Here is a 10,567-nt window from a genome sequence, read left to right on the forward strand (position 1 = left end):
GTTTGATGTGATTGTCTAGCAGAAGCCTGTTGTTCGGTGATTGGGAACCAGGGTCCTCCTGTCACTTGGCCCTCTGTGTCATTTGCTGGACCCTCTGCATCCAGCTGCAGAGGGGGAAAAGACAGCCAGGAGGGTCACGCACGAGGTTTTAGGGACTAAGCCTGCACTCACAGGCTGCTGGGCAAGTGGCCCAACCTGTCTGCCAGGAAGGCTAGAAATTTAGTCTGGCAGTATGCACAGAAAGAAAAGAACCCAGAGAGTGGTGGACACATGGCATTGTTTCTGTGACTGTGGGGCCTTGAGCCTACATTCATTTACTCAGCAAATATTTATTGAATGCCTATTGTGAGCCAGATCGTGAACAAGGCCAAGCCCTTGTCCTGAGACAGCTTACATTCTGAGAGTAGAGACAGGTAACAAATAAACCCCTAATATTTTTATCAGATAGTAATAAATGCTATCACGAAAAAATAAAGTGGGGCTGGCTGGTTAGCTCACTTGGTTAGAGCATGGTGCTGATAAGGCCAAGGGCAAGGGTTCAGATCCCTGTACGAGGTGAGGTAAGGGAGGAGACAATAGCTGTCAAGGTCTCTCTGAGGATGTGAGATTTGAGTGGAGACCTGAATGAAGTGATGGGTGAGTAGGGTAGTTTTGGGGGAAGGGTTTTCCAGCTGGAAGAATCAGCTAGTACAAAGGCCCTGGGGTGGACTGTAGTTAGGCATGTTTGAGGGGTAGTGATGGAGTGAGTGAAGGGGAAGGTGAAGAGTGGTAGGAAGTGAGTTCAGGGCCGAGCCCGTGGCGCACTCGGGAGAGTGCGGTGCTGGGAGCGCAGCAACGCTCCCGCCGCGGGTTCGGATCCTACATAGGAATGGCCAGTGCACTCACTGGCTGAGTACCGGTCACGAAAAAGACAAAAAAAAAAAAAAAAAAAAAGGAAGTGAGTTCAGAGGGGAAGTAGGGCCCTGGAAGCCACACAGGGTGAGGAGTGTGACTTTTCTCTGAGTAAGATGGGAGCCATGGGAGAGTTTAGAGCAGGGAGTGATGTGATAGGAGGTACATTTGAGAAAGATTGCCCCAGATGCCTTGTGGAGAATAGACTGTGATTGTTCACTTAACTTGAACGACCATCAACATTTGGCCAGTCTTGTTTCTTCTACACTCCCCCTCCCCCTCCACCCCTACTGAGTTATTTTAAAACAAATCTCAGACTTGATATAATTTCACAGAGTAGTTTAAGTGTTCAGTCTTGACTGATGGGTTGGTTTCAGGGGCTAAGGGAAAGAGAAAAGTCATGGATGAATGACATGAATTTACTGAGACAGAGCGGAGAGGGCATGTTTATGGGATGGGGAGAATCAGAAAGATCATTCTAGACATTAAAATTCATTACAATGTGGGAGCTTCAGAAATAAGTTTGGACACATTAAGTCTTATGAAGCTGTAAGCACTAACTGGTGGAACCTTCAGACATTTGGAATTTGTTTTGGACGTACAATGGCTTAGAATGGCACTGTTTGACAGTTATATAACGCAAGCCACAAATGTGAGCCACATATATAATTTAAAATTTTCTTGTAACCACATTAACAAAGTAAAAGCAAGTTAAAAGTAATATATTCTGTTTAATCTAATATACCCAAGATATTATCACTTCAACATGTGGTCAATATTAAAATTATTAATGAGATATTTTACATCCCTTTTTATGCTAAACCCTCAAAGTCTGGTGTGCACTTTATACTTTAACACATCTCAATTGAGACTAGCCAAGTTTCAAGTGCTCAATTGCCATACACATCTAGTGGCTACTGCATTGGACAACACAGACTTGGGAGGTTAGAATCGCTGGCTAGTGGAACCTTCAGAGGCATAGTTATAGAAAATTAGAAAAATTGGGTCTTGAAATACTAAGAGGTTAGAATCACAAAAGTATGAATTTTAGCACCTTGTAAAGTTGGAATCATTAAATTGGTGAAGAACGTTGGACCTCGGAACTTGGTCATAGAAGGTAGGTGTCCCTGAGGACATCAGCCTCAGTGATTTGGGCTTATCAGGAGCTGCATATATGGGGTGGACAGAGGGAGGCTGCCTATGGCTCAGATCCCTGCCCACCACCACTGCAGGGACGTGTCGTCGGTGGAGGTGCTCATGAACTACCACCAGGGCCTGAAGACCGAGCTGGAGGCACGAGTGCCTGAGCTGACTGCCTGCCAGGAGCTGGGGCGCTCTCTGCTGCTCAACAAGAGCGCCATGGCTGACGAGGTGGGAGTGGCATGGGGGGGTCCCCCTCTGCCTCCTGGGCACATTGGGGTGGGAGCCACCCTTGACACCTCTCCCACCCACTCACCACTCCCAGATCCAGGCACAGCTGGATAAGCTGGGAACCAGGAAGGAGGAGGTGTCGGACAAATGGGACCGCCACTGGGAGTGGCTACAGCAGAGTGAGTGGGGGCCCAAACTACATGTGGCTTACAGGTGCAGGGACATGCTCCAGCATGTCTGGCCAAGGCCCAGAGGGTGACACGAGCATGCGTTGCACACTGCCTATGGATCCCCAGAAGCAAACATAAGAGCCTGGGAGGGTGGACAAAGGGTCTGCCTTGTCATCGAATCTCTGGTGGCAGACATCTAGGAGAGAAACTGGTGCCCTCAGAAATAGCTCCAGCTTTTGTCATTCCGGCAGAGCGTGAGTGGTCAGGGCTGGGACAGGGGGAGCCAGAGGGGTGTGGAAAGCCAGAGAAAACAGCCACTGCCCCAGGAAAGGCCCCAGGCGGCCCAGTGCCATTACCCTGCATGCCTACCTTCAGTGCTGGAGGTGCACCAGTTTGCCCAGGAGGCGGTGGTAGCTGATGCCTGGCTGACGGCCCAAGAGCCACTCCTGCAGAGCCGGGAGCTGGGCAGCAGCGTGGATGAGGTGGAGCAGCTGATCCGGCGACACGAGGCTTTCCGCAAAGCGGCTGCAGCCTGGGAAGAGAGGTTCAGCTCTCTGCGGCGCCTGACCACGGTCAGCACCCCAGATTCTTCCCATCCCCGTCCCCTGCGGCCACCACACCCATCCCTCTATAGGAGGCAGACATATTGGATTTGGTACCCTATCCTGTGTTGAGTGAGAGCCGACAGACCCTTACTAGACTGGGGTGGGGGGTAGGGGGGCCGGGTGAACTTGTCACCAGGCGGTGACAGCCCACAGTGATCAGGAGTGTGATGAGGGAAGAATCGGGGCTGGGGTCAGGGAAACCCAGGGGGCTGGGGGAACCCAGGAGGGCTTGTCCTGGCCTGGGGGGGTCTGATTTGAGACTTGACGAATGAGGTGAAGAGACCGTCGTAATAAAAAATCTTAAGGTCCTAGGTAGGGGGGACATTAAGGAAGGAGGAAATGGGGGTCAGAAAGGCACCTAGAGAAAGCAGTGATTTAGCCCATTGTTAAAAGAGCGATAGGTGCTAGCCGGAGAGACTAGGAATTGAGTTCTTGGTAGCGAGAAAAGCATGATGAGCACAGGCCTGGACAACCTTGCTTTTTCAAGGACTAAATTGAGTGGTGAGGCGGAAAACCCGCAGCCCTTCGCAGACCTCTCCCTCGCCGCCCACCTCCACCCCTCCAACCTGACCGTAGTCCCTCCGTCCCCAGATCGAGAAGCTCAAGGCGGAACAGAGCAAGCAGCCGCCCACCCCACTGCTAGGGCGCAAGTTCTTCGGCGACCCCACGGAACTGGCAGCCAAGGCGGCGCCCCTGCTGCGGCCGGGGGCCTACGACAGGGGCTTGGAGCCGCTGGCCCGCCGGGCCTCGGACACACTGTCGGCAGAGGTGCGGACCCGGGTGGGATACGTGCGCCAGGAACTCAAGCCCGAGCGCCTCCAGCCGCGCATTGACCGGCTGCCGGAGGTGCCGGGGAGGGTGGAGCCCGCGGCCCCGCCGGCCGCACCAGAGGACGCGGCAGAGACTCTCGGGGCCCCCGCGGCGGCGGAGCAGGTCCGGCCACGGCCGGAGCGCCAGGTGTCAGTTGATCGTGCGGAGGAGCTGCCCAGGAGGCGGCGGCAGGAGCGCCAGGAGTCGGCCGATCAATCCGAGGAGGCTACACGGAGGCGGCGGCCCGAGCGGCAGGAGTCGGCGGAGCACGAGGCGGCACACAGCCTTACCCTGGGTCGCTACGAGCAGATGGAGCGGCGGCGCGAGCGGCGGGAGCGGCGGCTGGAGCGGCAGGAGTCCAGCGAGCAGGAGACGCCCACCAGAGGAGACCTGGCCAAGGGGTGAGGCCCCCTGTGATCAGAGAGTGAGAGGAGCGGGGAGCGGCCAACTAGAGCCGCGCAGACCAGTGGAGGGGCTTCAGGGCTCAGAACTGCCTAGGGAGGGATATACTGCTGTGGTACTCGTTTTACAGAGGTGTAAACTGAGGCTGGAGGAGTGCAGGAGAGTGCCCATTGTCCCACAGGGGCAGCTTTTTCTGCTGAACAAAAAGGTAGAGTGCCTTCCTCCAGGCTCAGGCTCTCAGCCACTGGGTTCTGACTCCAGCATCAAATCCCCTGGGTGCCCCTGGGCAGGGATTTTGTCCTATCTGCACCTTAGTTTCTCTACTGGGCTAATGATAGAACCATCACCTCCTTGACTGTAGAGAAGACCCTTTACCACAATCTCTCTCAATGGCCTTATGAAGTGGGGGTTATCATCTCCAATGTATGGATAGGACAAGTGAAGCACAAAGAGGGCAAACCCCTCAGCTTGAATGAACCAGCACTGGAACCTAGCCCTCTCCGAATCCAGAGTTAACCAGCGTGTATTATGCAGATCGGCCCAGTCAGCTGTGTCCCCAGAAAGAGGCCTTTGATTGGGAGACAATGACTTCTTTTTTCTTTTTTTCTTTGACAATGACTTCTTGACCCTTTTTAAATTTCATATTTCATGAACGTTTGCTGAGTACCCACTCTATGCCTGGCATTTACTGGGGACAGCAGTGGCTGAACCAGTCCCACCCCTGCCTTCATGAGATTCATGGTCCAGTAGGGCAGATAGACTTGTCAGCAGATAGTGATGACCCAGAATGATTAGAGCTGGGATGGGGGAAGCCCAGGGGGCTTGGGAGCTCAGGGGGTGGGTGGGGAAAGACAACAGTATGTTCAAAGGCTTGAAGGCACCAGTTTGCATTTTGCTCTTTGTGCTGCTTAAAACTCAAAGGGCGGAAAGGTTAGATCCTCCATTCAGCAGGCTTGTCCTCAACACCTGTAGTGTGTAAGGTGAGCATCTGAGAGACAGCTGCAGAAGTGGACAGGGGCCTGGCATTTCAGATTAAGAGGTGGAGGCTCCTCTGTCCAGCCAGGCAGGTCCCTGGGAGAAGGCACCCCAGTTCCATTGGGTCTTTCTGTTCCTCCCTCCTCCAGGAAGGCCACCTTGGCTGACATTGTGGAGCAGCTGCAGGAGAAAGAGGCAGGCCCAGGGCTCCCCGTTGGGGTAAGTTGAGCCTCCGGATGGGTGGGGGTATGGGGACCCTTTTCCTCGGAGAAGGAGTCAGATCTCAGATACAACCAGTGGCTAGCCCTGGGCCCATACCCCTATTTGGATCCTGCAGAGACAGCATAGACTCTCAGGGCCCCCAGATGCCCCCCACATGTGAAAGTTTTTTCCTTAGATAGATGGGGACACTGACCCCTACCCCCCCACACACACACTCCCACACACTCCAGATCCTTCCCTCATCTGTCCTGGACATATTTCTCCAGTCCAGTGGGGTCCCAAATTTCCTTTTAGACCGCCACACACACACACACATACACACACAGAAGGAAGCCCCAGATTCCTCATATAGACAGTTGGGACACCCACTTGCTTGCACCACCTCCACCTTCATAGATGTAGTCACCTCCCAGGATCGAGAGGGATTCCAAACAACTGAATCTAAGAGACTTATTCCCATGACCCATGGGGCCCCTAAGAGTTGGGCCTCCAGCCCTGAAGTCCTCCAATATTCGCCTCCATCTGTCTTGGCCCTACAGACAAAAGGGACCCCAGGCCCATGAGCTCCCCAGACAGCCCCCCACACCCCATGGACAGCACCCCTCTTCCCCCTCCCTTCACACAGCCGTCGCTGCCTCAGCCTCGCGAGCTTCCCCCCGGTCGCCTGCCCAACGGGCTTGAGCCACCCGAGCGGACACCTCGGCCGGACCGGCCGCGGGCGCGGGACCGGCCGCGGGCGCGGGACCGGCCCAAGCCGCGACGGCGGCCGCGGCCCCGAGAGGGTGGTGAGGGCGGGGGAAGCCGGCGCTCGCGCTCCGCCCCAGCCCAGGGCAGCTCCGCCCCCGCGCCTCCACCTCCGCCCACTCACACAGTGCAGCACGAGGGCTTCCTGCTGCGCAAGCGCGAGCTCGACGCTAATCGCAAGTCGTCCAACCGGTGAGCGTGTGGGCGGGGCTTTGGAAGGCGGGTCCCAAGCTCAGGGTGTCCAATGAGTGAATAGGTGGCCCTGAGGCGGGGGGTGGGGTGGGGCCCAACTTCAGGACCTCCAACCGGAGGGGTGGTTGGGTGAGGCCAGAGGAGGGGCGGGGCTCAATTTCAAGAAATCCAACCAATGAATAGGAGGGGCGGGGCCTAAGCTTAGTGAGCCCGGTAGCTGAGTGGGCGGAGTTTAATCCGGACGGGACAAAAACGTTCTGGGAGTGAATAAATTGAGTCCGGGATCTCAGAGCAACCATCCCAGGAATTGACTATAACTAAATAGCGAACTGAGGGTGGCGTCTATCCTAGAGGGTTGGAATGGCATGTGAGGTGGATCATGAAGAGGTCATCCAACCCATGAGTGGGGGATGGGTCTACCCATGAAGTTTCGAACCGGGGGAGGGTTTCAAAGGGGGCAGAGCTGAAATTCGGGGTTGAATGGGAAGGAATCTCATATAGCTTTCCAATAAAGGCCTAACCATGATGCGTCTACTCTTGGAATCCAGTTACTAGTTGTCTAACCCCTTTTTGTCCAATTGGGAGGTAGAATCTAGGAATAGGTGGCGCCAAAGAGGGTAGAACTGGCTAACTAGTGGATTGAGGCCTAGACCCAAGACGTGAAGTGAGCGGGGCAGGTTCAGATTTTGCTGGTAGGGTCTGGAGGTAATTTTTCTTTCCTGTATCTAGGCCAAGGTGGGAATAAACTGGGGCACCTAGTGTATTTTGCTCTTGAGGGACTTCCTCCTGGAATGGGGACAGGAATTCCTCATTCCAGACAGGAGACCAATAGATCTTCCTTGAGGGAGCTGAGTGAGGGATGGAGTTGGGAGGAATCAGTGAAATAAAAAGGCTTATGGAGGAGACAGCTTAAGTCTTGCCTTCAGGAAATTCAGTATGGGAGGGGTTAAGGAAGGGAAACCTCAGCAGGGGCCAGCCTGGGAGAGACTTGACACTTCCCTCAGCTTAGGAACAACCATAAGGAGAACATTCAGGCAAATGGCCCAACTAGGGCACAGGCCTAGAGGTGGGAAGGCTCAGGTATATTCAGCCTGTGAAGGTGTTAATGAAGAGTACCCAGGGCAGAGTGCTGCAGCTCTGCCTTGATCCCTATTTCATCACTTCAGGTCGTGGGTGAGCCTGTACTGCGTGCTCAGCAAGGGAGAGCTGGGCTTCTACAAGGACTCCAAGGGCCCAGCATCGGGGGGCACACATGGTGGGGAGCCACTTCTCAGCCTGCACAAGGCCACCAGCGAGGTGGCTAGTGACTACAAGAAAAAGAAGCATGTCTTCAAGCTCCAGTGAGCCCCCAGGGGGCAGGAGGGGTGATTCAAGGCCCAGCTTCCCCCTTCCAGCAGGACCCTGGCTCCCCTGGAGGACAGTTAGTGGGTGGGTGGGCTGGGCCCCTTTCCCAGATTCCCCAAGTCCTGTGTCTCCTCCTGCAGGACCCAGGATGGCAGTGAGTTTTTGCTCCAGGCTAAAGATGAGGTGAGATCTGGTCTTTCCCTCCCCTTGGTGGACCTCAGGAATGACCTGGCTACCTGGCCGGCTGGTTCCTGGCCCAGAGTGAAGGGGCTATGAGAAGGGAAGCACAGAGGCCAGAGTTATCAGGGCAGTAATGGGAAAGCCACAATCAGTAAGAGCCCAGAGGACGTTCCTAAGGGGGAGGGGGCGAATTCAAGGAGGGCTGCCGGGAGGCCCTGAGGGCAAAGTCTAACCCCCTTGCCTTGGCCACTCTGGTGAGACTGGGAAGATAAGCGGAAGGAGTTAGCTTTAAAAAGGGGTGATCCAGGTAGGGGGAACTGCAAGTGCAGAGGACCAGAGGTGCTGAATTGCAGAGATACCTTCTGAAGGACAGAGTTCAAGGAGAAGGGTCTGTGGTCCCAGAAAGGTTCCCAGGGACTGGATCTCTCAGGACATTATAGGCCTTTCAGAGGAGGTTGGATTTTATCCTAAGGGCACTGGGGAGACATGGCAGGGTTGTGATAGGGTAGCCCATTGGCTACCACGTGCAAGGTACATTGGAGGGGGTGGAAGTGGAGGTGGGGAGTCTAGGAATCGGCCATGGCAGGAACCCAAGTGGCTGGACCAGGCCCACCTGTGGGAAGAGAGAAAGAGGTAGACGAGAGAGAAGGGAACGTGAGTGGACCTCAGGACTGGGGCTAAGGGGAGGAAGAGCAGGCATGGAGATGTGGTTGGAAGAGATGTTGAGAATAATAACATTTGTTATCTCCTTCAGTCTTTACAAGAGGTTATGCAGTAGTTCTTATTCTCTTCATGCCTCCTTTTACTTATCTGTAAAGTGAACCTAAAAATTTCTTTTTATAGGGTTATTGTGACAATTAAATAAGTTGATACATGGAGAGCATTTAGCACAGGGCCTGCTAAACGTCAGTGCTTTATAAGTGTCTGCCCATATTATTATCATTGTTTGGCTGTTTATCTCTGTGGTGAGAATTATAATAATCCTATTGCATAGGTTTAAGTGAATTAATCCACACACAAGTGCTTAAAACAGAGCCTGGTACATAGTAAGTGCTGTGTAACTGCATCATCATCGTCAGCACCACACCCCATTTAATAGATGAGGAAATTGAAGTTCAGACAGGGCAGTCTGACTTGAGATTCATCTGTCACTTGAGCTCCTTTCTTCCAAATGCAGACTCCATGCCTTCTTTCTTCCCCCTAGGAGGAGATGAACGGCTGGCTGGAGGCTGTGACCGCCTCCGTGGCGGAACACGCCGAGATCGCCCGCTGGGGCCAGACACTACCCACCACGTCGTCCACAGACGAAGGCAACCCCAAGCGGGAGGGTGGGGAGCGCAGGGCCAGCGGGCGCCGAAAGTGACTACCCACCCCCAGGGTCTGACATATCTCCCCGCCCCTCCTCTCCTCCGCACTGTGGGCACAAAGACACTTTCTCTAACGCAGGGGCAGGAGCTCCTAGTTCCAATACTGCGGACGCTCCGTGACGGGCACTGGAAAGGAGGGGACTTCTTCTGCACCCCAAGAAGTGGTGAGGGGATTGCTGCCCCTATAGCCATATCTCGGCCCCTTCCCGCTCTCCACCCCCACCCCAGGTGCTGGGGCTTCATTATTTTTATGCAATAACTGAGTTTGGTGGGGGCGGGCAGGGGGCCAGTTGAGCCAAGCCTTCTGCCCCAACCCGCAGATCTTGCCCCAAGAAGCTGGGGTGGTGGGGGCGGTAATTCCTGTTCTCACCCCCTGCCCTAGGGATGGGCATGGGGGCGCTGGTGAGGTCCCCTGGACCATCCAGGGTGCTAGGGGGTGGGGAGGGGACACCCCCTCCCTGCCTTTACCTCACTTCCAATGCTGCCTTGATCTCTGTCTGGGAGGGGCGAGTGAAGGGGCCCTAGCCCCCGCATTCCGCTGCCTCAGAGCCATGCGGTTAATTCTGACTTAGTTTATTTTTGCAAACGTCGACCTCTTCCTCCCCGCCCCAAACCTGCGAAGGCTTTTAATGGGAGGGGCGTCAAAGCTCAAAACTCTTCCTCTCTCCTCCCCCCTCTAGCTGTTAATGCCACTTCAGGGGAGGGGTGAGGGGAAGCCCTCCCCCTGCATGCTTCTTGCTGGAGCCCCTCCCTGGGGAGTGGGGGAAGCGGGTTGTGGGCAGCCCTCACGGCCACCTGGAGTAGCCGCTGGGGCCCGCGGGTGTGGGGCGGTGTGGCGGGCGCACACTGTATGTACCTATAATAAACCTTTTGGCTTTGACGGTCTGTGCTGGTTTGCTCGCGTTTCACGGGCAGTACTCGGGAGGTTTAAAGGGAGGGCTGTGGTAGTTGGGGTGGGGTGGGGGACGTGGCTGCGGAGACCATCTAGATGTACCCTTTCAGTGTGGAATTTCGGGGTCTAAACACATGTCCCTCGACGAAGCACCTGGATGCCATACACAAAATGGGAACCCTAGAGGGATGAGGAATATTTTGTTATCCTTCGGTAATTAAACTTCCTCAAGGGAACCGCCGGGCCCGCCCCGTCCAAGCCAGGAAAGGCGGACCTCTTGAAGAAGGCGGAGGATTTAACTGCGAAGGGCGAGCGCTCTGTCCAATCGCTGGCGGCTCAGGGAGTCTCCTACCCAATGAGCAAGCGGGGGGGGAGGGGTCCGGGTGTACACCCGGAAGCGAG

General features: G+C 55.0%; 1 protein-coding gene across 1 annotated transcript in view; it reads left to right on the forward strand.

The window, feature by feature from the left end:
* SPTBN4 (spectrin beta, non-erythrocytic 4) overlaps positions 1-9,269 on the forward strand; it is an 82,950-nt gene extending 73,681 nt beyond the window's left edge. The window contains exons 27-35 of the mRNA XM_063110793.1: positions 2,124-2,262; positions 2,357-2,441; positions 2,808-3,004; positions 3,629-4,248; positions 5,374-5,443; positions 6,072-6,382; positions 7,549-7,722; positions 7,867-7,909; positions 9,111-9,269. Coding sequence (XP_062966863.1) covers positions 2,124-2,262; positions 2,357-2,441; positions 2,808-3,004; positions 3,629-4,248; positions 5,374-5,443; positions 6,072-6,382; positions 7,549-7,722; positions 7,867-7,909; positions 9,111-9,269 — 1,798 coding nt within the window. The remainder of the gene's footprint in view (positions 1-2,123; positions 2,263-2,356; positions 2,442-2,807; positions 3,005-3,628; positions 4,249-5,373; positions 5,444-6,071; positions 6,383-7,548; positions 7,723-7,866; positions 7,910-9,110) is intronic.
* The last annotated feature ends 1,298 nt before the right edge of the window (positions 9,270-10,567 follow it).

The sequence above is a fragment of the Cynocephalus volans genome, chromosome 10 (assembly GCF_027409185.1).
Source record: "Cynocephalus volans isolate mCynVol1 chromosome 10, mCynVol1.pri, whole genome shotgun sequence".
NCBI lineage: Eukaryota > Metazoa > Chordata > Mammalia > Dermoptera > Cynocephalidae > Cynocephalus > Cynocephalus volans.